Source organism: Xiphias gladius, chromosome 9 (genome assembly GCF_016859285.1).
Source record: "Xiphias gladius isolate SHS-SW01 ecotype Sanya breed wild chromosome 9, ASM1685928v1, whole genome shotgun sequence".
NCBI classification, from domain to species: domain Eukaryota; kingdom Metazoa; phylum Chordata; class Actinopteri; order Istiophoriformes; family Xiphiidae; genus Xiphias; species Xiphias gladius.
Genome location: NC_053408.1, coordinates 461109 through 488546, shown reverse-complemented (window position 1 = coordinate 488546; position 27438 = coordinate 461109). Strand labels below are relative to the sequence as shown.

General features: G+C 47.3%; 2 protein-coding genes across 6 annotated transcripts; one reads left to right on the top strand and one right to left on the bottom strand.

The window, feature by feature from the left end:
- Nucleotides 1–274: 274 nt before the first annotated feature.
- On the top strand, nucleotides 275–15815 carry LOC120794265 (interferon-induced protein with tetratricopeptide repeats 5-like). 4 transcript variants are annotated; one of them, XM_040135163.1, is made up of 11 exons: nucleotides 275–389; nucleotides 4118–4241; nucleotides 4919–5098; nucleotides 5887–6076; nucleotides 6944–7135; nucleotides 7489–7710; nucleotides 9546–9687; nucleotides 10265–10388; nucleotides 11141–11282; nucleotides 12900–12947; nucleotides 14377–15815. In XM_040135163.1, the coding sequence occupies exons 2-11, from the start codon at nucleotides 4237–4239 to the stop codon at nucleotides 14572–14574; spliced, it is 1443 nt and encodes a 480-aa protein (XP_039991097.1). In that variant the 5' UTR covers nucleotides 275–389; nucleotides 4118–4236; the 3' UTR covers nucleotides 14575–15815. The 4 variants fall into 4 exon arrangements, with proteins under 4 accessions (XP_039991097.1, XP_039991099.1, XP_039991095.1 ...); XM_040135165.1 differs by having other exon boundaries at nucleotides 277–389; nucleotides 4215–4241; XM_040135161.1 differs by having other exon boundaries at nucleotides 284–673; nucleotides 4215–4241.
- A 72-nt stretch (nucleotides 15816–15887) lies between these two features.
- Nucleotides 15888–27335, bottom strand: noc3l (NOC3-like DNA replication regulator). 2 transcript variants are annotated; one of them, XM_040135159.1, is made up of 20 exons: nucleotides 27160–27335; nucleotides 25840–26044; nucleotides 23992–24118; nucleotides 23691–23845; nucleotides 23511–23585; nucleotides 22732–22862; nucleotides 22463–22624; nucleotides 21819–21912; nucleotides 21551–21726; nucleotides 20230–20406; nucleotides 20010–20123; nucleotides 18934–19034; nucleotides 18761–18833; nucleotides 18607–18670; nucleotides 18290–18361; nucleotides 17890–18071; nucleotides 17541–17669; nucleotides 17304–17401; nucleotides 16931–17015; nucleotides 15888–16828 (listed from the first exon to the last, which is right to left on the bottom strand). In XM_040135159.1, the coding sequence occupies exons 1-20, from the start codon at nucleotides 27166–27168 to the stop codon at nucleotides 16703–16705; spliced, it is 2355 nt and encodes a 784-aa protein (XP_039991093.1). In that variant the 5' UTR covers nucleotides 27169–27335; the 3' UTR covers nucleotides 15888–16702. The 2 variants fall into 2 exon arrangements, with proteins under 2 accessions (XP_039991093.1, XP_039991094.1); XM_040135160.1 differs by having other exon boundaries at nucleotides 20230–20358; nucleotides 27160–27334.
- Nucleotides 27336–27438: the final 103 nt, after the last annotated feature.

The window sequence follows — 27438 nt, the reverse complement described above, 5'->3', positions numbered from 1 at the left end:
ACTGGACCCATTGTCATCTTTGGAAGGCCGGGGCCAGAAGTCTGTAATGATGCTCCTGCGGTCCGATGGTATCAAAAGAGATGATGAACGATTATTTAAACATCTCACATTAGTCTGTTAGAGTTGTTCCGTACATGCGTGAACGGGTCTCTTTGCACAAATCAGCAAACTGAACTGAACAAAGTGATTCGATTCAGCGAAATGATTGGCGATTTCCACCTCTGCAATCTGCCGGAGGAGGCGGAGTCACTTCTCAACCAATCGGGAATGAAAGGGAATGACCGACGGCAGTGGCAAATCCAGCGGGAAATGTATTCAGCTGACGAGGAGTCTTTTGTCCTTTAAGGAAACCGGCAGGGACACACTGATCCGACTCATGTTCCTGTGAGGTAAAGCAGTTTGGGCTGTTCGGAGGTTAATCTCCACCGTCCTGTAGGTTTCCAGCATGATGGAGTTCGCTCAGAGTGGAGAACCACAGCGTGAAAACAGCAGCCCTCCTCCAGAGACAACAAAGAAAGATTCAGTAGGGCTGTCGCTTTTTTAAAAAGTAAAGTTCGGACAAAGTTGAACTGTCACTTGAACCTTTCGTATTAATTCAACACAGTCTGTAAATCATTATGCGTTATCCTCTGGTTTCTGGGCCTCGGCCGCCTCACCTGGGCTGCAGCGGCAGGTGAGTCCTCAGATTAATGGTGGTTGTAGAGTCAGAGTCCAAAAACAGCCTCATCTTTGTTGCTCGTTTTACCATCTACAGTGAAGAACCCAGAAAATTCCTCACTCTGCTGCGTTAGCGGCACGTGCATCTTAAATGTAGATTATAAAGACACTAATCCTGCTCTGACTCTCGCTGTCACATGACTTCAAATAAATGCTGCTTTTTCCACGATCCCGTCCCCATGTGTTTAGCTTTGGTAGCGGTGACCTGGTGTGTTTCAGGCCCGCGCTGTCATTGTTACTGCCGTCTGAAAAGACACTGGACAAAGAGTCTAATGAAGACGCAGCCGGCGAGCTGACTGAGCATCAGCGGGACAAAATGAAACCTAGAGAGAGAGTGTGATGCTGCCTTCATGTGCTGTGGGAAAACAGGCCAATGCACAACTACCCAGAGCAGCTTCAGTCATGGACAGATTATGAGATAATGGGGCCCGTCCCCCACATAAGAGCGATGCACCCTGAAGTTGTTTTGTAGCCTTTTCAGTGTTGCTGTGGTGGTTGTGTGTCTCTTTGTGGTGATTGTGCGTCTCTTTGTGGTCGTTGTGCGTCTCTTTTTGTGCGTCTCTTTGTGGTCGTTTTGTGTCTCTTTGTGGTCGTTGTGCGTCTCTGTGGTCGTTGTGCGTCTCTTTGTGGCCGTTGTGCGTCTCTTTGTGGCCGTTGTGCGTCTCTTTGTGGTCGTTGTGCGTCTCTTTTTGTGCGTCTCTTTGTGGTCGTTTTGTGTCTCTTTGTGGTCGTTGTGCGTCTCTTTGTGGCCGTTGTGCGTCTCTTTGTGGTCTTTGTGGCCGTTGTGCGTCTCTTTTGTGGCAGTTGTGCGTCTCTTTGTGGTCTTTGTGGCCGTTGTGCGTCTCTTTTGTGGCAGTTGTGCGTCTCTTTGTGGTCGTTGTGGCCGTTGTGCGTCTCTTTGTGGTCGCTAGGTCAGGCCTCTTTTGTGGCAGTTGTGGGTCTCTTTGTGGCCGTTGTGCATCTCTTTTGTGGCCGTTGTGAGTCTCTTTGTGGTCGCTCTTTGTGGTCGTTGTGCGTCTCTTTGTGGCCGTTGTGCGTCTCTTTGTGGTCGTTGTGGCTGTCGTCTCTTTGTGGTCGTTGTGGCCGTTGTGCGTCTCTTTGTGGTCAGTAGGTCACAGCGCCTCTTTGTGGTGGTTGTGGTTGTGCGTCTCTTTGTGGTCATTTTGTGTCTCTTTGTGGCCGTTGTGCGTCTCTTTGTGGTCACTCTTTGTGGTCGCCTCTTTGTGGCCGTTGTGCGTCTCTTTGTGGTGGTTGTGCGGTGGTTGTGCGTCTCTTTGTGGTCATTTTGTGTCTCTTTGTGGTCGTTGTGCATCTCTTTTGTGGCCGTTGTGCGTCTCTTTTGTGGCAGTTGTGCGTCTCTTTGTGGTCTTTGTGGCCGTTGTGCGTCTCTTTTGTGGCAGTTGTGCGTCTCTTTGTGGTCGTTGTGCATCTCTTTTGTGGCCGTTGTGAGTCTCTTTTGTGGCAGTTGTGCATCTCTTTGTGGCCGTTGTGCATCTCTTTTGTGGCCGTTGTGAGTCTCTTTGTGGTCGTTGTGGCCGTTGTGCGTCTCTTTGTGGTCGTTGTGGCCGTTGTGCGTCTCTTTGTGGCCGTTGTGCGTCTCTTTGTGGTCGTTGTGGCCGTTGTGCGTCTCTTTGTGGTGGTTGTGCGGTGGTTGTGCGTCTCTTTGTGGTCATTTTGTGTCTCTTTGTGGTTGTGCGTCTCTTTTGTGGCCGTTGTGAGTCTCTTTGTGGTCAAGCAGAGTCTCTTTGTGAGTCTCTTTGTGGCCGTTGTGCATCTCTTTTGTGGCCGTTGTGCGTCTCTTTTGTGGCAGTTGTGCGTCTCTTTGTGGTCTTTGTGAGTCTCTTTGTGGTCGTTGTGGTTGTTGTGCATCTCTTTTGTGGCCGTTGTGCGTCTCTTTGTGGCCGTTGTGCGTCTCTTTGTGGTCGTTGTGGCCGTTGTGCGTCTCTTTGTGGTCGTTGTGGCCGTTGTGCGTCTCTTTTGTGGCCGTTGTGCATCTCTTTGTGGTCGTTGTCAAGCGTAGCGTCTCTTTGTGGTGGTTGTGCGGTGGTTGTGCGTCTCTTTGTGGTCATTTTGTGTCTCTTTGTGGCCGTTGTGCGTCTCTTTGTGGTCTTTGTGGTTGTTGTGCATCTCTTTGTGGTCGTTGTGGCCGTTGTGCGTCTCTTTGTGGTGGTTGTGCGGTGGTTGTGCGTCTCTTTGTGGTCATTTTGTGTCTCTTTGTGGCCGTTGTGCGTCTCTTTGTGGTCTTTGTGGTCGTTGTGCATCTCTTTGTGGCTGTTGTGCATCTTTTTGTGGTGGTTGTGCGTCTCTTTGTGGTCTTTGTGGCCGTTGTGCGTCTCTTTGTGGTCTTTGTGGTCGTTGTGCATCTCCTTTGTGGTCGTTGTGCGTCTCTTTGTGGTCTTTGTGGTTGTTGTGCATCTCTTTTGTGGTCGTTGTGCGTCTCTTTGTGGTCTTTGTGGTTGTTGTGCATCTCTTTTGTGGCCGTTGTGCGTCTCTTTTGTGGTCGTTGTGCGTCTCTTTGTGGTCTTTGTGGTTGTTGTGCATCTTTTTGTGGTGGTTGTGCGTCTCTTTGTGGTCTTTGTGGTCGTTGTGCATCTCTTTGTGGCTGTTGTGCATCTTTTTGTGGTGGTTGTGCGTCTCTTTGTGGTCTTTGTGGCCGTTGTGCGTCTCTTTGTGGTCTTTGTGGTCTTTGTGCATCTCCTTTGTGGTCGTTGTGCGTCTCTTTTTGTGCGTCTCTTTGTGGTCGTTGTGCGTCTCTGTGGTCGTTGTGCGTCTCTTTGTGGTCATTTTGCGTCTCTTTCGCGGCTGTTGTGTCTCTCTTTGTGGTGGTTGTGCGTCTCTTTGTGGTGATTGTGTGTCTCTTTGTGGCTGTTGTGCATCTTTTTGTGGTGGTTGTGCGTCTCTTTGTGGTCTTTGTGGTCGTTGTGCATCTCCTTTGTGGTCGTTGTGCGTCTCTTTGTGGTCTTTGTGGTCGTTGTGCATCTCCTTTGTGGTCGTTGTGCGTCTCTTTGTGGTCTTTGTGGTTGTTGTGCATCTCTTTTGTGGTTGTTGTGCATCTCTTTTGTGGCCGTTGTGCGTCTCTTTTGTGGCCGTTGTGCGTCTCTTTTGTGGTCGTTGTGCATCTCTTTGTGCGTGTCTTTGTATATTATATGTATGATAAATTGTACATTTTCTGGTCCATTTCCATGTCTGTAGCGTGTTTGTCTCTCGGTCAAGTATTTGTGTGTTTTGTTGTCGTGTCTGACGGTAGACTGAGAGAAGAGTTGTGTTGCCGTTGCTCCTAACGTAGAAACGTTTTTGAGTTTTCCTCTGTGATGAATCATCCTGACCAATTCTGCTCTGTACCGGATGTCAGGGGAGACAGTGAAGGCATCGTGATTTCAGTTTTGTTTCCTGCTGTCAGCTCCGACTTCACGTTCAGTTTCCATCTTCCTCATTGTTGATGTTGCTTCACTTCACTACGCATCACAACTGACGGGACGTTTTTTCTCAACTCAAAGGTCGAAGCCTGAAGAACTGACAATGAGGTGAGCTGTTTCTATCCCGTCTTCACTCTGCAAAGTGCTTCATTAGCTCTGTTCTGTTCAGGACTGTCTCAACCCGATCAGCTGTTTGTCTGTTTGAGCCCCTTTCTGACCACAAAAGCAGGAACCCGATGATGCCCAACGTCCGAGTGAAGCTGGGTTTCGTTTTTCAGGAAATTATGACATTCTTTGGTTTTTAGGTTTAAAGGACAGAATCTAAGAGTTTATTTGTGGATCGACATATATGCCAGTGAACATATTATACTGGGTGTGTGTGTGTATATATACATAGAATTTTCTGCATTAACTTTTCTTTTCATCAACCAACCTCATACTCTACATGTTAAGGCCTGGTTCCTCTGCGGCAGAGCGCAGAGTCCTTGCACGCCTGAACATGTACCTCACTGGAAGTGATAATAGTAAGGACGCAGTACGAAGCCGTCCATTATTACCGTGCGCTCACAGCACCGGCGTCCGTCTCACAGGACTATGTTACCGAGGACTGAAGCTGCTGCTGCCTTTTTACAAAGGCCATGAAATGGCTCGTGTTTCACTCGCAGTATACGTTACATACCTCCAGTGTCTTTTCTACGGAAAGCCACAGAGGCCAAAAGCACGTGAACCTGACGTCTGAAGTGACAGGCTGACAAAGCCTTATGAGATTTTCGTTTGCGTTGCAGTGATGCGGGCGAGGACATCCGCTCCAGGCTGCGGCAGCTGCAGAGCCGCTTCACCTGGGATCTGAAGAAGGAAGACTTGGAGCTGGACGACCTCAGCTGGCGGCTGCAGCACGATATAGACCTGGGGTTGGGACAACGGGGGGCAGTGGCCCATGCCTACAGCTTCTTGGCTTACGTGAGGTACAGGACGTTGTGGTGTAGAGATGAAAGATTGAGACAAAAAGGGGGGTTAAAACCACTCGTTACCCACCTGACTTTGCACGACCGAGGTGAAAATGCGTGGATCCGGGGGGCAGATGTAATATAGCTGCTGCTGCTGTGGACAGTTGGTACACGGTGAGGTACAGGCTGCAGTTTAACCTTGTCTTAAAGACATCTTACAATGATTAACAACAATGATCTCATAATGATAATATCTTAAACATTTAAAGTTACCAGCCAAAATACTGTAATTTTATCTACTTTATACATTGGGTTAGTGTCACCAGCTGTTTATGAGTTTCTCTCTTTAGTAAAGGTGAGACACTCACTGCTGGTGTGTGAATTCAGTCAAAGGCCATTAACAGAACCTAGGTTATTATTACACCGCTGCATTTGCCGCTTTTATTTTGGTACATTTTACTTTGATTGTGAAGGCAAGTTTGACTTCTGGTACTTTTCAAGGCGTTTCTCAGTTTGAAAAAAAGCTAAGCACAGTGAAAGATCATGCAGTTCTGTCTGTTAGACTCTGTACAGCAACAGAAACTCAGCCTGCGTCTCGAGAACTTTAATGCAGATCAAATTTTAAAAAAATTGTGATCTTTTTTCATTTAAAATTTTTTAAGTTTTATTAAATATCTGCTTATGCCTCAGCGATGTCAGAGCTAAATGTCCACTAGCATCGAATTAATGTTATTCTTCCCCGGTACATGAAAACCAGAAAACACTGGGACAGCCAGTCTCTGTCGTCCTCACCTGTCTGTCCTCAGGTATCTTCAGGACCAGCTGGAGGAGGCGGAGTCACTCCTCAACCAATCAGAGGAGAAAACCAGAGAGTGTTTTGGCGAGGAGAGCGAGCCGCGGCTCATTGTGACGTATGGAGACCTGGCCTGGCTGAAATACCACATCGGAGACGACGAACAGTCACAAGCCTACTGTCAGAGAGTCCACGACATACTCGTATGTGTACATATACTCTTAAAGGAGTAGTTCAACATGTTGGGAATGCCTGCGTGTTAAGTACAGATGTGGTTAGCTTAGCTTAGCATAAAGATGCAGCTGTAGATTGGTATCTAGAGAACAGTCTGTGTACTCTCTCCAGCCTGGGACAGTGTCAAGAAACGTAAATCATGGCTGTTCGTAGTTGATCTGCTCAGGAGCACCGCTCCTCCTGTGACCTATGGAAGGTAAAGAAGCAATAAATGGAATCATGGGTGTTTGTTGTTTCATGTAAAATGACTAAAAGTCTTCGTAATCTCTTGAAATAAGTGCTTTGTTGGGGGTAGAGGTCTACTCGGAACCAAATATAAAAGCCTTGAGAGAATATCCATTTTAAAAATACGGATTTATGCCAATTTGAGTTTGGCTGGTTTGTTGACGTGGTGTTGCAGCAGCAGTCACACTGAACAAAAACTGGCTCTGTTTGGTCACCAAAGTTTTCAATCATTTGTGGGTGGACCAGACTCACAGTTAGAGCTAGGACCCCTGTTTGGGACTGATGACCAAAGATTTCACCATTGTTCTCCCACAATCGTCAACTTTCATCTCAGTCTAAAACCCCACAGGGTAGAGGAGCCTTCCGGGAAAGTCATTTCTATCAGTCTCAGCAATTTTGTGTTTTCATTTTGGCTGATTTGACCTGTTCTTGGGCTGAAGTTGCTAAAAGTTTGTCGAGATCATAAAACTCCAGATGGTCAAAAGATAATTCTCTTTTTTTTTAAAACAACCTGTTAAGAATCAGGAGCAATCAGGAAAAGTCCATTTTCTGTTAAAATCCCTCTCTCAGTGGGTTTTTTAAAGACTTGTCATGCATCTCAATCCCTGCAGGTGAAGTATCCTGTTGAGTCCTCCACCGATCTCAATCCAGAGGTTTATGGAGAGAAGGGCTGGACCTTCCTCAAGTTCTCCATGTCCTACTACCTCAAAGCCATCGACTGTTTCCGCAAAGCGCTGGATCTGCAGCCTGACAACTGCGAGTGGAACAATGGCTACGCTATCGCCCTCTACCGCACAGAAAAGGTACTTCCATCAGTCGATCGATGAGTCAGACTGATCTGCTCGATCAATATGACGACAGCTAATGGAATGACAGCTGTAGCCGTTTACCACACTGAACCGGTCCAGTCATTGAACTGATGGCTGATTTAACCAGTTAATTTCCACTAGTGAGTCAACTGTTATGTTGCGACACCTGTAGCCTTCAGCTGTACCAAACAGCGACACGTAGTTCATAGATTAGCGATTTGATCAGTCGCTGGAATGTCAGGGTTTGGTCAGCATGAATGATAGCATACTTCACTTCTCTGACGTGGCAGTTGAAGTTCACCGTAGATTCGTGTAGTCCGGCAAATTAACTTTGGTCTGATCCGCAGAACACTTCGGAAACATATCCAGAAGAGTCGCCGGCCACCAAACAGCTTCGTCGAGCCCTGGAGATCAACCCTGATGACGGCGTCCTGCTTTCCATGCTGGCTCTGAAGCTGGTCATATACCAGAAACACAGAGAGGCTGAAGCCCTGATGGAGAGAGCGCTGGAGGTCGGACCCGATGACACTCAAGTCATCCGCTACGTAGCCAAATTCCTTCGCAAGCAGGTAGATTCAATTAATATCTTATATATACATATATCGGTTTAGATGAAATAGGACAGAAGGTAAGCTCACACTTGGGGACGGTATCGCCGAGGATGGATCTGATTTGGGTGTGACAACTGATGGGACTAAGCTGGTCCGGATCTGTTCCAGTCCCGGTGAGTTGGTCTGTTCCTGTCAGTTGTTTCTGCAGATTAAATCCTATATTCTGTGATATGTAAAGACTCTAATCTTCAGTCGTTCGCATAAAGATCTTTTGACCATGTTTGATATCTGCAACTGACGTCAGCGACTGATGATGTGGCTTGTGTGTTGCCAAGGGACACGTACAGGTAAATAAACATCCTTACCTGAGGCTAGCTTCGTTTTACAGAGTTCACTCAGCTCCAGGTCTCCCTGTGGGTTCTGCGTTCCTACTCACCTCCCCGTCCAGGATCTCACCAAGCTCTGAGCTTTTCTGGCCTCTTCAACACAAACGTCTTTGCAACAGAAACAGAACGAGCCGCTGTTGTCGTCCATGTTTCTTTTTGGAACAAGATCACGTGACAGTCGGTGTTCTCTGTGGAATTGTGGGGTCGACAACCTCCAGAACTCCAGTGGTGACTGAGCAGTGGTTCAGGGTGTCTTCTGGTGGATTCAGTCAGTCTGCTCCTTCTCGACTGTAAGAGGCTAAAACATCTGAAACAGTCCACATGTTGGTTTGTCTGGTTTTTAGAGGTTTCAGATCGTCTTCTGGTTCAAGGTCAAATCAATAAAACTTAGTTATATTCTCTCAGATTTCCGTCCTGGATGGTTTTTCGACCCCTGTGGTTACTGGTGGTAACAGATGAGTTTGGTTGCTACACGTCCTACAGTTGTTGCTCTGCTCGCTTAAGTGGCCTGCTGTTATTATGTGGCCCACGGCAGCGACGTACCGACAGTCAGCAGTGCTGTGTGCCAGTAAGAATCGTCATAAACTACTGGGGAGTTTTGACAGTTGGCAGTGGGAGAGCAGTGCTACACCACAACCGTTAAGACATATATAACTAGGAAGCAGCATTATTTTAAAAATAACTATTTTATTATCTAAAAATCTTCTTCAGCACAAAAAAGTAGTTGGCAGCAACACATTAAGAGTCATTCACACGCACACCATCTGACAACGTCTGTATCAGATTAACACACTAACGCAGTGCAGGAGAAGCTAACAGGCTATACACTGGTCATGTTATCAATACCGTCCATAGGGGGCCAGCTCACAGCAACGTGGGCGGTGGGCACTAAAGAAAACAGTCCAACCAACTCCACGCAACCATTCGTCATAACAGTCCAGGAAGAAAATCTACTCAAACCCACCATCTGCATATCAGGAGTTCTACAACACACAGACGGACACGTAACCTTGGGTTTACAGAACACAAGATACATAATGAATGTAAATATGGATGGACCTCACACACCCACACACCAGGCTCTCCTACAGACACGCTGCCGTAACGAACGTCTAAACCACTATCCACGAGAGAACTCCCTCACAACGCAGCGGGGTCGTCGGTCATAGTCAGCGCTCTACAGGTGAGCATGGAGCCGCAGGATGCAAAACTCGCTCTACTCTCATCAGTAGTACCAACATGCTGCAGGCCAAACCTTCACAGAGGGGAGAAAGGCCAGAATAAATCGCCAACAGGTGCCCCTGCCGGTGCAGTCAGACACCCATGGCTACGTGGAACAGGGAGGGACAACTTCACTTCCGGTCACAAACTGACCCACCGCCTTCAGTGTGACTGAGGCTGAGTGTGAGCACAGTGTCATACCTGATAAGTGCTGTTTCAGTGCTTTAAACGCTGTCCCTGTTCCAGGATCAGCTGGATGATTCGATCGAACTGCTCCAGAGAGCGCTGAGGAGGGGCAGCCACTCGGCTTTCATCCACCACCAGCTGGCTCTGTGCTACTTGAGGAAGAAGAGGAACCTGTTACCCAGAAAACCCCACCCCGAGAAAGGTACCCCTCACCGTCCTGCACTATACCACTGTAGGACGGTGTACTGATGTTATAACATACCGCGCTATGTGATACTAACTTCCACTACCCTGTGATATACTGTGCAATGCCGTATTGAACCGTGGATTTGTGCTATATTAGTGTCATATGGTTCGCTGTACCGACCTGTGCTATGGGTACGGTATACGCAGCCTCGCAGTCGGCAGCATACCGTCTACCGGGAGCAAACCTGTCCAACTTCCCTGGCTGTGGGAAATTTGAAGTTCCAAGCAGCAGCTAATTAATGTTATGATTTCATTTTAGAATATTTAAGGGCATTTATTTGGTCCCTTTACTAAACTGACTAAACAGTGGAACCACTAATCATGTTCGGTTTGTTATTGCAGAGAACCAGGACTTTGAATTTGAGTCTGAACACATTTTTTTACTCATTTTACTAATGTGCCCCAATCTGACCCTCCCATTAACAAGTAACAAGTAATGCAACCCATCACTTCTACTGCTGAGGACTTAGTAATGTAATTACTTTTCGAGTAACTTGGCCAACACTGTAACACGTGATGCCACACTTTGTTAGAGGTGCAGCACTGGAGGCGTCTCAGCATTTATCACCTGGAGGAAGCCGTCAGGGTGAAGAGCTCCTTGAACCACGCCAAGGCTGCCCTGGCGCTGCAGTACGCCGAGGAGGATGACAGAAGCAGGTACCGCAGCGGTTTGCGTTTGTGCACACAACTATACTGACTTTCTGTCTTTCCCGCTCTCTCCCATCTGTTTTCTAGCCCTTTTTTTTCTTTTTTCTGCTAGCAAGGACATAAAAACAGCGACATTATCAGGCACCGGTCTCCTGCATCAGCTTATAGCTAACGTGTTAGCTGCATGTGCAAATTCACAATATTAATCTTTATTTCCCCCTAAAAATGCAGAAAGACTAAAACAAGCCTGAATAATAGCCTAATAATATATAACAGACCTGCACCACGTGTATTCAGACCAGACTAACGGCCACAGACATGCTCCTCTGTCCGAACGTGACAGTAAACCGAGTCTCTTTGGGCTCTGGACGCCCGGCCGGACAAAACGCGACATTTGATAACGTCACCGCTGGCTGACGACATTGTGGCGGGCATTCTTACTGGTTTCTGGTCCTTTACAGGAAACAATGCACAGACTGATTGGTAGGTTAATCAATAACGTAAATAATCGTTGGTTGCAGCCCTTCAACAACTGACAGCATCAGTTCACCAGTCACTTGAGGACTTTGGTTTGCCCTGGGCCAGAGCGTCTGAAAGAAGTCACTGTTAACATTCCTCGCTGGAAAATCAATCGAATGACCACGATGACTCTCTTTCAGTGTGTGTGTTGTAGGGGGGGCGGGTTTCACACGTCTGTGCCCAGCATCTGATCTGTCCATGGTCACAGGGAGTCTTCTGTCTCCTCCTTCGTCTCCCCGCAGGGCTCAGGAGATGTTTAATGATGTGCTGCAAAAGTTAGCGGGGGAGAACGACAGCATCTGTCAGTTTGTCTATCGCTGCTACGCCGAGTTCTGCCACTACCACACCATCCAGAAAGACCTCGCCATCACCTACTACACCAAGGTGCGGCTGACTGCGTTTGAATAGTGCGTCAAGGTCCAATGGGACCAGATGAGGTTTGGGGATTTTAACATCACCTGCTCTGCTCTGTGATTTTGATCCTGTTGTACTCACTTCACAGAAAAACAGGTCATTGCGGCTGTAATATGACAGGATTCGAGTCACTGCCCAGAGCAGGTGACGTTAAAAAAACCCCAATTTTGAGAAGTACGGTGGCCCCTAAGGAGAAAGCACATTCAAGAGAGGCGGGGAGTGCGGGAGTCTGAACGGGGCAAGTTCAACTCGAGAGTCCAGACTCCCGAGGACGTGAAGACCTCAACACTGTACCTGGTCCGCTCCCAGGGAAAAAAAAGGAATTGACAGTGAACAATACATATTAAAGAATAGCGAAACTGAATAGAGCCCGCGCGACCTCTGTTCCTTTTATTGTTATATATTCTTATATATTTTAAGTAGCGTAATAACGTAACATGTATGGGCCCCCAGAGCTCCACGGGGGCAGTGCTGTTGTTAAAGGGGACAGATCGTGCACACTTCCAGGTCTGTATGCAGCCCCTCGGCTCAGGCCCCCCTCCCCGTGAGCCCACTCTGCTCTGATTGGCCGGATCTGGAGGCTACGAAAACAAGCAGTAGTCACATTAGTAGTCATTTTTTTTCTCATTCTGTCCTTGAAATGTCGAACTTCTGAGAGTCTGAAAAATGCGAGTGGACAACCCACTGAGCAGCCTTAGCAACAGCCATAGCAACGACGGCTGTTTGTGGGCGTGATGAACGGTCTGACGTCTGTTCCGGGGAGAAGTAGCGTTATCATTGCAAACGAGGCGTTCAGGGCTTTTGATTTACACCTCAAGTTTGGAGGTTTGACCACGTGTGACAGACTTTTAACATCACGACGGGATAGAAATGACAGAAAACCTTTAAACTGTCCAATAAAAACATCTCTTGATTATGGGTCGAGCTTTACTTTCAGTAAAACTGGCACCAACAGATACATTTCAACTCTGAAACAACATATCAAAATGCTGCGGAGATGTCCGAGCCAGCGACAGGGCTGCCGAGAGCCCCCTCTCTCTGGGGTCGTATCAGGAGCCCAGCTGCTGAGACGACCGCTCAGTCCTCATATCTAAACATTGGACCAAATTTACGACAGGCATTATTCGGATAAACTGACCAAATATTCGAAAATCTAAACGGTTACTTTCTCTCCTGATTAAAAACAATCTAAACTTAAAAACCGGACATAATAACAGTTGCAGGATTAGAATCTATAACAGCTTTATCAAGTCGCTGCTTATCGAACCCATCACTGTCCCCCCAGTGTCCAGGACGACTTCCAGCGCAGTACGTTTTGGTATAAGTTGCATTTCTGGATTTGCATGTTTCCCTTGACGTTTTTTGCTTTGACTCTTGTACGTGCTTTGTCCTTAGGGGCCACCGTACTTAAGAGGTGGAGAAGAAACGGCCTGGCAAAGGTTTAAAGAATCCTCAGTCCCCAGACCAAATGATCGACACTTTAAAACATTACAGACACAAATTGAGCAAAGAAACACGGTTCAAAGTGTTCGTCAGCTGACAGCACATTCATCCCTCTGCGGTTTTCTACTCTGTTCTGTTCAACAGGGCCTGGAGTTCAGCACCAGGACGTCGGAGGGGAGGCACTGCATAAAAGTCTGTCAACTACTCACTGCTGTTCGATTTCAGGCCATGTATTCTTTCGCTCTTTCGCTTCTTCTTCCGCGAGAAAGTCATTTAATCCTTCAGCCAGACTCTGCTGCTCGCATGAAATTCAGTCCATTCAAATCTGATGGAGTTAAATGTATGTGCTGATAATCGAGTCTCATGTTATATACACCGATGAGCCAAGACACCGTGACCACTCACAGATGAGGTGAATAACAGCGACGCATGTCGAGGTCTGGGTTGTATCAGACACTAAGTTGACAGTCGGCTCTTGTAGTCCACATGCTGGTGGGAGGCTCCCGGTCAGTAGTGGTGAGGACCTACAGACAGCGGTCTGAATGGGGACAGACCACGAACTGGAGACAGGGTGTTGAGGGTGACACAGTCTCTCCCGTCCTGTCCCAACCGACTGAAGGACGACTGTGGCACGAGTTGCAGAAAATGTTAATGACGGTTATGGGGGGAGGGAGTCACAACACACAGCGCGTCGTCCCGCGGTGGATGAGGCTGTGTAGCCTCAGACAGGTCAGAGTCTCCGTGTCGACCCCCGTCCACCGACGAAAGCTCCAATAATGAGCATGGGAGCATCAGAACTGGACCTTGGACCAATGGAAGAAGGTCTCCTGGTCCGACGAGTCCCGTTTTCTCTCGCACCACGTGGGCAGTCGGGTACGTGTGCGCTGTTTACCTGGGGAAGCGATGGCGCCAGGATGGACTGTGGGAAGAGACCAGGCGGTGGAGGGATTGTGATGCTCTGGACCCGGTTCTGCTGGGAGACCCTGGTCCAGGCATCCGCTTGGATGCCGCCTACCTAAACACTGTTGCAGACCAGGTACTACACCCCTTCATGGCACTGGCCTCTTTCAGCAGGATACTGCTCCCTGCCACATTGAACATGACAAAGAGTTCAAGGTCTTGCCCTAGACCCCAAATTCCCCAGATCTCAGTCTGATTCAGCATCTGTGGGATGTACTGGAACAACAAGTCTGATCCACATCGGCTCCACCTCACAGCTTACAGGACTTAAAGGATCTGTTCTTGGTGCCAGATACGACAGGGACCTTCAGAGGTCTTGTATAGGTCTTGAAGAGTCCAGGTCTGGGCAGGTCACAGGCGTTTCGGCAGCATGTGGCGGAGGTGGTCATAATGTCTTGGCTCATCAGTGTCGCCTTAAATGACTCACTTTTACGTGTATCGCTAATCTGGTGTATTTGAACCACATTATGTAATTGAATACATGTGTAAACCAGTGTAATCGATTACAGTGCCCTAAAAAGTTACATCATATCTAGAGTCATTTACTATAACCCTCTGAATGTAACCTGATATAATCTGATCTGATAAAGTTAATCTACAGTAACTGAACTTCATCTTTGAAACAAGAAACAGGAAGTAATTTTCATGCGTTTTTCTCCAGAAACTGAAGCAGATCGCAGAGCGACGTCTCTCCAACAACCCCAGAGACGCCAGGGCCTACGGCATTCTGGGAGCGTTGGCCAAAGCGGAGGGCGAGCGGACGAGGGCGGTGGAATATTACGAGAAAGCTCTGGAAAGTGACGGGAACAATGACGAGTATCTGTCGGCTTTGTGCGAGCTGCGTCTGGAGCTGGAGTGAATCCCCACGAGGATGATCAAGGATCCTGAGTGAAAGTACAAGTTTTACAGGCCACAGTGATAACACTATAATCCAGCCTGTGAGTTACAGTGTAATTTCCCTGTATGAGTCAGGTCCCAGTGAAACACTGACTGGTTCCTCCTGGTTTGAGTGGGAGAAAACCAGACTGTGGAGAAACACGGGAATCTCTGAGAATTTCTGCAGACACTGGGCACCTGCAAGCCAAACCCAAGTTCGGACAAAATGGCGTCAAGCAGACGTTGTCTGATTAAAGAGTGAGAAGGGCAGAGCAGCCACACATCATATTCCAGCCCACAGACTCTCTCTCTTTAAGTACAAACAATTTATGTCTCCTTTCCAGTAAAATACCGAGCCGTTTTCTTCCACTGGACCAGTAGGACCCAGCCAGTGGTTTATTGATTGACCTGATTCACACAATGAAATTACACAGGCTGGAGAATGGTGCTGCCGGCGCTTTAAACGCAGCTTATTGTACATAAATTCCCGTCAATGCCGACTGTCTTACTGCACTGAACATTTTTTGATCATTTGAAATGCCTTCGTTCACCTCAGCTGTTTCCCAGCGACGCAGCTCATTCGTGGTTTCTATAATTTACCCAATGTCTCTGCACGTTGTTTCCCTTGAAAGGACAAAGTCTACATAGCAACTAACGATTGAATATTCCCAGTATAGGGTATTATCATGCTTCTACAGTATTACATGAGTGTTTCTGGGTACCTGTGGCTCTCTGTGCATTGTTTGATATGCGACAGGAAGTTAGGATCAATGCTAAGTAAAACATACCTGCTGCATCGACAGTATATCTCTATGTTTTATGACATTTCTCTTATCTTTGCTGGCTTATGTAAAATGCTGCATAATTTCACATCTTCAGTCAAATAAAGTTGGTAGAGTTGGTCCAAGTGCTCGGAAGAATATGTGACCTTATGATTAGATAACTTTATTTTAAAGGGTCACAAGCCAACAGGGTGGGAACCACATGGGGTGGATTAAAGTACTTTCAAACAGCTGGAGACCGATTGTGTCAAAAACTGTCCCCCTCCTCAGTCCTAACCGAGTCCAGCCTGAACACAGACATGAAACACATGTTGACATGATTCAGTGTGACCTTCACTTCCTGAGGACGTCGTGATCGCTGATGTCCCTCCAGAATAAAAGCTCCAGAAATCCACTGAGAAACCAGAGGAAAAAGAGGCTGCAGAACTTCATTCAGCAGCTTTTAATGGGACACTTTGACTGAATGTGAACAAATACAGGCTAAATGGGGCTCAAGTTGTAGCTCACAGAGTAACTCTGTGAATCTACTGCAACATTATGTTCCTTTACTTCCTTACTTGCCCCAAAGCATTGTGGGAACTGCTCCTTCCCATCTCCAGGCCCCGGTCAAACCCTACACCCCGACCCGACCGCTGCCTCCTCTGCCTCTGGATGTTTAGCCGTCCCATCGCTCAGAGGACCCTGTGGTCCCTCATCTGGGTCAGACTCTTCTTTGGACAAAAGTGTTTGCCACATGAATGTCATGTAGAATAGTCACCAAAATAACGATAAGCATTAGTGGTGTGATACACAGACGGACTCTGAAACGAATAAATGATTCAAACACAAAAGGTCAGCACATCTATCCAGAAAGACCGGCCCCGCTTGTCTCCAGCTAAACCAAACTACAACCGTCAGTCTGTACGAGAACAAATAATCTAAAAGGAAAAGTAAAGACTCTCTTCTAATAAAACACCAAAAAGACTTCTACATCAAGTCAAGGATATAACGCTTTTACGTAAGCTCTTAGAGAATACATCAAATCTTATCAAGGTGATCTGATTATTACTGTGATCTTCATTTTGTGCTCTGCTCTCTTCTACTTCCCTTTCTGCCTGTAACGGGCAGTTGAGGCTTTTATTTTGAAGGATAAACTGGTCTTTCTGTCATGAACTTGTCGAAGCGTCATTTTAACGGAAAAACCGGTCTCGGTCCTAAAGACAAGTCCCATTACAGGGATTCACGTTTTTAAGATTCGTTAGAAAAGATTTTTATTTTAAGCTCTTCAGACTAAAAGAACCAGCAGAAACCTCAGTATCAAAGTGTGTGTGTGTGCGTGCGTGTTGTGTGTCAGTGTTGGCTCGGTGTGTGTGTTGCAGTAAAGTCCAGCTGTCTGTCCTCGGCGGCGGTCAGGACGCTCTGCGCTCGTCTCTGCAGCTCGGCGTCCAGCAGCGTTGCTCCGGCCGTGAATCGATCCTGATGAACGAAAAGACGAAACGAAAAAACATTAAACGACCTTTCAACATTTATCCACTAAAAATCACCGAAAATGCACGAAGGTGCGTTTGCTTTCTCTACCTTCTTCTTGGTGCCGGGCGGTGCTACTGGCGGTTTAAAGGTCATGTCTTTGACACTGTAATCACCAAACAGATCCACTGGAGACCTGGACAGGAAGTCAACACACATCAAGCTGATTTCATATTAAAGGAGCATTACACTGCTTTTGAAAGGCTGCACGATTCCCTGAAATACGATCTCGATCTGGATTCAGGCCTTTTTCTGGGACAATTCTGCTTAAACATTCTTAAACAAGCAGTGCGTCCTTTACCAGTAACTAACGACCCTAATGTTTGCCCTCCCAGCATGAAGACAACCTGGGTGAATGGAGACAGCTGGAGCCTGAGCTGCTCCTCTAGGGCCACGACACCTGCAGGTGATCAGCTGTTCATACCTGCGGCTCAGCTCCAGTCCGAGCGCCGCCGAGCCTTCGCTGGGAGCTCCCTGACACAGGTGAACCGCGAACTGGCGGACCGTCGGGTGGTAATGTCTCTGTGAACACATACGGGATGATATACGTATGTATACCTGCAGAGTGTGTGTGTGTGTGTGTGTGTGTGTGTGTGTGTGTGTGTGTGTGTGTGTGTGTGTGTGTGTGTGTGTGTGTGTGTGTGTGTGTGTGTGTGTATACCATCAGTGTGTGTAGCTCCCACAGTGCTGTGTTTTGGGCGTGGCAGTGTTCAGGTTCGTCCAGCTCTGGCAGGTAGAAGCCGCTGCCTTGAACCTCGTTATCCAGTAGGAAGTCACACTTAGGGAATGACTGACACACACACACACACACACAGAATTAATTAATCACACTGTATTTAGGCAGGTACAGTTACCTACCAATTTATTCATTGGATGAAAAACATGAAACTTGAACCAGGTTCCGTTTTCATTTAAATAGTCAATGTCCTCACACACACACACACACACACACACACACACACACACACAGACTCACACAAGCACACACACACACACACACACAGACTCACATGCATGGCGGCTCTGTTGGCGGCGAGGATCCCCACGCTGGCGTTGGGCAACACGTGCAGACTGAGCGTGCTCAGTCGTTTGACGAATGCCATCGCCCTCTGCAGGGTCACCTGCTTCCTGCGGCGGGTCAGCATGGCGTTTAGGCACCGCAGCACGATGATGATGTCATCATTGGGCGCCCCTGGGTCGGACAGAATGGTTTCGTGTTCAACAGTTTTCAGCGTTACACCTCCCCGGACCGACACACACACACACTCAGCGAAACACAACGGGACGGTTGCAGCTTTTCCTCGCTGCAGCGAAACGTTTCACTCCTGCCGCTTCACACTTTTCTCCGTGTCTCTCAGCGTGTCGCGGCAGGCGTGAGCCGCTCGGGTGAAACAAACGGACGCCACTGACCTGCGTGCAGTCGCAGCAGCATTTTGTAGAGCTGAGAGTAGAAGGTGAGCGGGTCGATGTTCAGCACGTCACCTGATACACAAACACACACAAACACGAATGAAGTTTATTGATGCAGGAAGGTGACCTTTGACCTCCTGACTGTCAGCTCTGCAGTCAGGATATCCATCTGTCCTTTCAAAATAAAACGGCCTTTTAGAATTTCTGTGTGATGGAAGCATAAATTGAATTTATTTCTCTGACACACACACACACACACACACACACACACACACACACACACACACACACACACACACACACTCTCTCTCTCTGACCTTGTCCTGACAGGATGGTGAAGACGGTCTGGATGCAGTGGAGACTCTCCCGATTGGTCACATCCTGCAGAGATCAGTAATCAATCAATTGATCAGTTTGTGAAACTGGACCAACAGCCAGTGGGTAAGGGGCGGGGTCAAGGTGAATACTCACTCCTGACTGGATGAGGCTCTGCAGCACGTTGAGCAGGTCGTCAAAGAACTCCAGGTTGATCAGGTGAGCAAAACTGACAGGAAGTGACAGCGCAGTCAGTACTACAATAGTACTCTGTGTGTGTGTGTGTGTGTGTGTGTGTGTGTGTGTGTGTGTGTGTGTGTGTGTCATACTTGGCCAGTCCCTCCAGTACAACAGGAAGAAGAACAGACTTCTGAGCTTTCTTCAAAATTCTGAAGTAGATGAGGAAGACGATGTTCAGAGTCTCTGTGTGCTGAGGAGGAGGACAGAGGAGATGGAGGTGGGGGAGGAGGAGGGGAGAGAAGAGAGGAGGAGGAGAGAGAAGAGAGAGGAGGAGAGAGAGGAGATGGAGGTGGGGGAGGAGGAGGAGGAGAGAGAGAGGACAGAGGAGATGGAGGTGGGGGAGGAGGAGAGAGAGGGAAGAGGAGGAGGAGAGAGAGGAGGAGAGAGGAGATGGAGGTGGGGAGGAGGAGGAGAGAGGAGGAGGAGGAGAGAAGAGAGGAGGAGGAGAGAGAGAAGGAGGAGAGAGAGGGGAGAGGAGGAGGAGGAGAGAGGGAAGAGGAGGAGAGAGAGGAGGAGAGAGGAGATGGAGGTGGGGAGGAGGAGGAGGAGGAGGAGGAGAGAGAAGAGAGGAGGAGGAGGAGAGGAGGAGGAGGAGAGAGAGGGAAGAGGAGGAGGAGAGAGAGGAGATGGAGGTGGGGGAGGAGGAGGAGGAGAGAGGGGAGAGGAGGAGAGAGGAGATGGAGGTGGGGGAGGAGGAGGAGAGAGAGAGGAGAGGAGGAGGAGAGAGAGAAGAGAGGAGGAGGAGAGAGAGAAGAGAGGAGGAGGAGAGAGAGAAGAGAGGAGGAGGACAGAGGAGATGGAGGTGGGGGAGGAGGAGGAGAGAGAAGAGAGGAGGAGGAGAGAGAGAAGAGAGGAGGAGGAGAGAGGAGATGGAGGTGGGGGAGGAGGAGGAGTAGAGAGAAGAGAGGAGGAGGAGTAGAGAGAAGAGAGGAGGAGGAGAGAGAGGGGAGAGGAGGAGGAGAGAGAGAAGAGAGGAGGAGGAGAGAGGAGATGGAGGTGGGGGAGGAGGAGGAGAGAGAGAAGAGAGGAGGAGGAGGAGAGAGAAGAGAGGAGGAGGAGAGAGAGGGGAGAGGAGGAGGAGGAGAGAGAAGAGAGGAGATTAGTTTCTCGCTCTTCTCACTAATAAACTTTTCATGTTCAAATTTTGTCTCAGCTTTCAACTCACCAGCTTGATCTTCTTCTCTTTGTTATTCATGAACTTCTTCTTTGGTGCCGTGGCCTCTATGTCCTTCTTCATCTCCACCTCCTTAATCCTCAGACTCAGCAGGGTCCTCAGCACCTGAGGGGGGTGGAGGCTGTGGACTTCAGATCTGCTACCAACATGGAGCTGTTTGTTTGGTGTTTGTGTTAAATTAGATGTGGTTTGGGTGCGTTTGATTTGTTACCTCAGGCCTGACGTTGTAGTTGAGGTTCTTGACGAGGCCGGAGACAACCCTCACAGTCGCCAACGAGGCCACGCCCACTTTGTCCTGCTGGAAGAGCTTCCTGAAGGCATCGCAACACATATCTGACACCTGTAACGCACAGAGACACCCGAAGGCATCGCAACACATATCTGACACCTGTAACGCACAGAGACAACCGAAGGCATCGCGACACACATCTGACACCCGTAATGCACAGAGACACCCGAAGGCATCGCAGCACATATCTGACACCTGTAACGCACAGAGACAACCGAAGGCATCGCGACACACATCTGACACCCGTAATGCACAGAGACACCCGAAGGCATCGCGACACATATCTGACACCTGTAACGCACAGAGACACCCGAAGGCATCGCGACACACATCTGACACCCGTAATGCACAGAGACAACCGAAGGCATCGCGACACACATCTGACACCCGTAATGCACAGAGACACCCGAAGGCATCGCGACACACATCTGACACCTGCGACGCACAGAGACACCCGAAGGCATCGCGACACACATCTGACACCTGTGACGCACAGAGACACCCGAAGGCATCGCGACACACCCGCGACAAACACATCTGACACCTGCGACGCACAGAGACACCCGAAGGCATCGCGACACACATCTGACACCTGCGACGCACAGAGACACCCGAAGGCATCGCGACACACATCTGACACCTGCAACGCACAGAGACAACCGAAGGCATCGCGACACATCTGACACCCTGACACGCACAGAGACACCTGAAGGCATCGCGACACATCTGACACCTGTGACGCACAGAGACACCCGAAGGCATCGCGACACACATCTGACACCTGCGACGCACAGAGACACCTGAAGGCATCGCACACATCTGACACCTGTAACGCACAGAGACACCCGAAGGCATCGCGACACACATCTGACACCCGCGACAAACACATCTGACACCTGCGACGCACAGAGACACCCGAAGGCATCGCGACACACATCTGACACCTGTGACGCACAGAGACAACCGAAGGCATCGCGACACACATCTGACACCCGTAATGCACAGAGACACCCGAAGGCATCGCGACACACATCTGACACCTGTGACGCACAGAGACAACCGAAGGCATCGCGACACACATCTGACACCCGTAATGCACAGAGACACCCGAAGGCATCGTGACACACATCTGACACCTGTGACGCACAGAGACACCCGAAGGCATCGCGACACACATCTGACACCCGAAGGCATCGCAAGCACGCTGATCTACCTGATCTACCAACGCAACGCGGTCTCTCACCTGCCTGACGGGGTCGTTCATGAGTGGGACCAGGACGACGACGATGTTGTTGTGGAAGTTGAAGTGAGGCAGAGCGAGCAGCAAGTCACACAGGCAACGAATGGCAACTTCAGCCAGGCCGCGGTAGGACTGGAAACCCACCGCCTGACTGCGCTTCTTCTTCTTCTGCTTCCAGTCTGAACGGGAAGGACACACACAGTAATACCTGTGCTTTTCTTTGCTGACACGTGCTAGTGGGGTGTGTGCGCGTGGTGCCGTGGTTGTGTACCTTTGATGGTCTGCTCCAGGTCCTCCAGGTAGAACTTGTACTGACTGACCAAACCCTCTTCAAACTCTCTGAGCTGCTGAGTCTCCTTCTTCACCTGCACCACAAAGCAACCAACCATTAACATTATATGCTTCAGTATTATATCATCCATACTGTTACTGCTGGACTTTGTCAGTTATACTAAGATATTGAACCATAATGACGGCAAACTGGTTTTTTACTGTCACCTCTTGTTTCTTTGAGTAAAAAAAATCATACTGCCATTATTTTGACAGATGCTGCGATGAGTCACGATTAAAGTGGGATGGTGATTTTTTCATTTCATTTTTCACTGAAGAAAAAATATTAAAATGATGTGATTTTTTTTTCTGGGGTCTGCATGTTAGCTAACATCTGGAGAGTATGATTCGTCTCTGCAGCACCACGGTGCTTCGTTTACGAGGGTACGGTGTGACACATTTGACCTTTATCAAAAAATGGCAGCTCCAAGTTGCACTTGACCACATCGTTATTTCGATATTATTTCAAATAGTTGTTCAGCCGTGTTACACATTTAATATAATATAGGTTTATAATCTGGTTTATTGCCACTGCTGTACTAACAAAACGGGACGAAGCCCGGACCAAACACACATGCTGGATACCTTGGCGGCCTTCTCTGCGGGGGTCAGGGGGCGGATCCTGTAGGTGGGGGCAATATCTTTAAAGATCTCCATCAGAGAAACCATCACCAGCTTCCTGACGGTCACCGCAACACAGGGGTCCGACTCCATCAGCATCCCACGCAGCTCCTTCACCCGCTTAATCTGACCACACACACACACACACACACACTATTATACTGACTGTCCCTTTAAATCAAGCGTCTTTGGCACTGTGTGTGTCTGATCCTGGATCAGTGGTCCAGACTTACGTTACCGAAGGGGTCTGAGATGATGGCTGATCCCAGGCTGGCGATGAGCAGCTTCTTCTGGTTGATCTTCTGAACTCTGAGCTGCTCCTGCTGCTCTGCTGTCAACTCTGCAATGCTCTCTGGCTCCTCCTCTGCAAAGGAGGCCACATTACAACCACGTCAAGACCAAGTCCTAAAACAAGCCCCGAGTCAGGACCAACAAGTCAGAAACTCTTCTGCAGATGAATCGAAACCTTTTTCCATGACAATGATAATATGATGATAGAAATAAGGATGCAAATGAGTAAGACAGAGCACCTCACGTCTATTTTACCGTCTTTACACTTCCAACTGATTTTTTAATGCTAGAACTAGTTTACAAAGCTGAACCTGAACCAACAGTTCAGACAGAACCAAGAGAGGCAGCTCTTTGTTATCATGGCTCGGATTATAAATATCCAACTTCTTTAAAAACATGTAAGAAACATCGGAACTTTTAAGTCGCCTGGAGCCTTGATTTTACTGGATATTACTAAAACGGTTTATTGTAATTTCATTCTAAGTTTTATTCCTGTGATTCTAACTTGTCTGCTTGCATTTTAATGATTGTGTTCTCCACCTTTTCATGTATTTGTTTACACATTTTAAATATTTCATTTCATTTTGATGTGAAGCATTTTAAGCTGCATTCAATCAATGAAGGCTACTAAACTAATAAAATATATAATTAGTATCTTAATTATTTCCATGTGTGTCTGGTTGTGTATAAAGTCGTTTTCAGTGCCAAACTTCATTCGTACCATTTTCTAACTCGTCTGGCTCGTCAGCAGCTTCTTCTTCCTCCTCTTCCTCCTCCTGCTGCTGCTTTTTGACAACTTCAAAGAAAAACATAAAAAACAAAAAACAAAACAGAAGTGACATTTAAGTCTCCGATACAGTTAACCAATCAGATTAATCGCTGGATCAATAGTGTGTCGTACCTCTCTCTACACTCTGTGGGATGACTCCTCTCTTGTCTTTGATAGGCAGCAGGTGGATGACCTCCTTCTCCTCTGTCCTCGCCATCTTCCTCGGCACCTTCTCGTAACTCCGAACGACCTCTGAGCTCCGCTTCTTACCGCCGTGCACTGGCCCGCTGGGACGCGCCGCCGCACAAAACAAACACACCTCGGTCACTGTTTTCTTTATGCATATTCTAATTTATCAAAACTTTATCCGCAAGTAAAGAAAAACAGCCGCATGCCTTGTTCCCGTATGTGTGTTTGTGTTGGCTTTGGTTACCATGACGACAGGTCTCTGGTGATGAAGGAGGCTTGTCGAGCCATGGCGGTCATCTGCTGTAGGTCGTCGTCCTCCATCATGTCTGTCGGCAGACTCTCCAGAAACTCCTCCTCATCCTCCTCTTCCTCTGTCAGAGAGATTCAGCAGAGAAGGTAAAACCACCAGGACAGCTGGGAAAAACCGCGGCAGTGCATTATGGGAGACGAAGCACGAAATTCCCCTCGGCTGAAAATGTTTTCAAAGTCTGTTTTTATGAGGAAGACGTAGAGGACGACAAAAAGGACCTGAGCTGCCGATGCCTGAACCTCATCAACATGAAATCTGACACAGAGCTTTGCTATGAGGTCGTTACTTAAGCTAATTAGCACATTAATTAGCCAAAAAAGCTGCTCCTCTAAATGTCCTTTGCCTAAATGTCCAGGCAAAGGACAAATGCCTGTAACTTCAAGAATTAATACTCAAAGTTTTGGTCTGATGTCGGTGTTGCGCCACTCAACGTTGCAGTAAAACTATCAATTAAATTCATCACCGAATAATCTGCTGATTATTTTATTCATTAATAGTTAATAATATCTGTTTCCAACAGCCCAGGCTGATATACTCAAACCAACAGTCTAAAAGCCAAAAATATTTAAGAAGCTGAAACCAGCACAAGTTTTAAATTTTTGCTTGAAAAATGACCTAAATGATTAATTATTTAAAAAGTTCTTGATTAATTCCAGCCGAGTGACTAACTGATTAATCAACGAATCAGTGCGGCTCACCAGGCTGGTCAGTGTAGTCCGTGACGGTCAAAACAACTGAAACTTTCTTTCACGTTTTTCCTTCTGGATGTGTAAAACTATGGATGTGTTTTCGTGGATCATTAGCTCTTTCACGTTTTCGTCAGACCAGGTTATTTTTCTTACATGACTGTTAAACTGCTTTTTGAGCACTAATTCAAAAGCACAGAAGTGTTCACACGGCTCATTTAACTCTGATAAATCCCAGAGGAGTGGTTTATCAGACTGAACCACTTCTGGAAGGAGCCTGAAAAAGAGGAGATTCTCAAAGTGAAGTTGGATGTCATCTGCATACAGTGATATACTGTAACGTGGCTTCATGCGTGGCTTCCGGTCACATTAATTAATGTTTGTGGCACTGGACTCAATACTCATATGTATACAAATATTCTCGCTTTTAACTGTCTAACAAACTGTGTGCGACTTTGTGTTACATGTCCTGTTTGTTTTGTACTGCTCTGTCACTTATGTTTATGTTCTAACTGTGACCTGCAGAGGCAGATTAGCTTTAAATGACCCTGGTACAACACATCACACAGTAACATTCATATTTAATAGCTGTACATTGTACCGTACAGAACAAACATTATGAAGGTGTCTCATTGGGCTCCGAGTGGCTGTGACAGCATTTCTCAGAATTTCCTGAATTTCTACAAACTAAACAATGAACTAAGTAATGAGGAAAATAATCAGCAGATTAATCAATAATGAAAATGACCATTAGATGCAGTTAAAGTTAAAATTAGCTCCAAACATCCAGCTGAAACAGTAACACACTGTTTACACATTAATGCATAAATAATAATAATCTAGTTTCCTGATTATACTCACGTACTTTTACTAAAGTAACATTCTGAAGTTTTACTCGTAACAGAGTATTTCTACTGAGTGATATTAGTACTTAGTAAGTACTAATAGTAACGGATCTGAGTACTTCCTCCACCTCTACAGGATGTTCTAAAAGAATCATCTCCCTGTCATGCATTTGTTTCAGTTTGTTACATAAAACTGTAAAACAAAGTTACAAATCAATCACAGAGCGACACATCATTTGGGCCTCTCTCACCTGGTCTCTTCCTGTACGTCTCCAATGGGCGCGGCGTCCTGATGGCGGCGTCCTTCACCGCCTGTCTCAGCTTCTTCTGTTCTTTGCGCTGCTTCTTGGCAACGTTCTGCTGCTTCATCTGACGGTTCTTCAGCTTGTTCTCCAGCTTCACGCCGCTCGTCTTCAACAGGCGGCGGAACGTCGGGCGACGCTTTTTCGACCGAGGCTGCCCGGAGGAAGGTGGGAGGGGGCGGAGGGATGGAGAAGGGAGGAGGGAAACAAGAGTCAGGTTTGTAAAAGACATAAATCATATTTCACTTTAACAAGTAAACACGTCTAATGACCAAAGACTGATTCAGAGAATTTATTCTGGCAAAACAAACGGTGTAAAGATCTAAAGTTAAATCTGATGATCTGTGCATTTTCAAAACACACTCTTATTTTGAAAGTTTCGGTTTTTTCACAGATTTAAGGGCAAAAAAAAAATCTCTTCTATTTTCAGGATAACACAGATGGTGAAATATGTTTTTATTACCAATCTTCTCATTTTATTGGATGATATTTTACTCATTAAACTACATCGTTAGAAAGCAAATCACTAATTTGTTGTTTGTTTTTTTTTGCTTTGTGGTTTTCTCAGAGAGACAAAAATATATTTAAGAACTACCAGAAACTGGCAGAAAACAAAGGATTGAACCACTCAAACATTGGAATAAACATGATCTATTTTCTGTATAAAACGTATTATACATACACATGTATGATACGTTTTGTTGTCAGATTTACTCACTAACTTTATATACTTTTTTTGTATATATGTCATTCAAATGTTCACAATAAAGCCACATTTTCATGTCAGCAGTCTGAGAAACAGTCAAAATATCCAGAAAGATGAAACAGAGAAAAGCAGCAAATCCCCACAAAAGACAAATGACTGATAACAACTGAGTGACGGCAGCCGCCAGGGGACACAGATGATGAACTTTAACTGTGCATTAATAATGTGTAATGTACATTAATAAAAACCCCTCCCTGGATGCTGTTTTTATCAAAAGACCCGGGAAGTTCGGGAAACACTTTATTTCAAGTTCAACACAGCGGGTACCTTTCGCTGTAGGCACGGAAACCTTATATTCACAGATTTCTCTATGGAGTCTGGTGACAGACTGCAGGGAGCCAACAGAAGCTACTTGCGCTGCACCAGTTTTACTGAACCCAAACAGCGGCTTCCTCGGTGGCTACATGAGGCTCCGGGAAACACTCTGAGTTCTGTTAAATGTTAATTTAACGGTAGGAACTTTCCGTTCCTCCTCTTTTCAAAGTGCTCCGGTGTGAACTTACCGGACCCATGGCGGCAGGAACTCTCCGTCTCACTCCGCAGGGTCAAACCGAGGTTTTATCAACCCTCCCCGGTGCTTGTGGTAACGTGCACCGGTGTGTTTTGGTGAAAAGCTGCAGTTTGTTGCCACACGCGTGTTGAACCGGGGTCAAACCGACGACCCGGAAACAATTAAGCAAAGTCCTCGTCTGTGGACCCAACAGCGACACCCGCGGCGGGAGGACCAGAGGGACAAAATAATGTGGACAACACGAAATCACGCGACGGCTTTGCCATGAAGT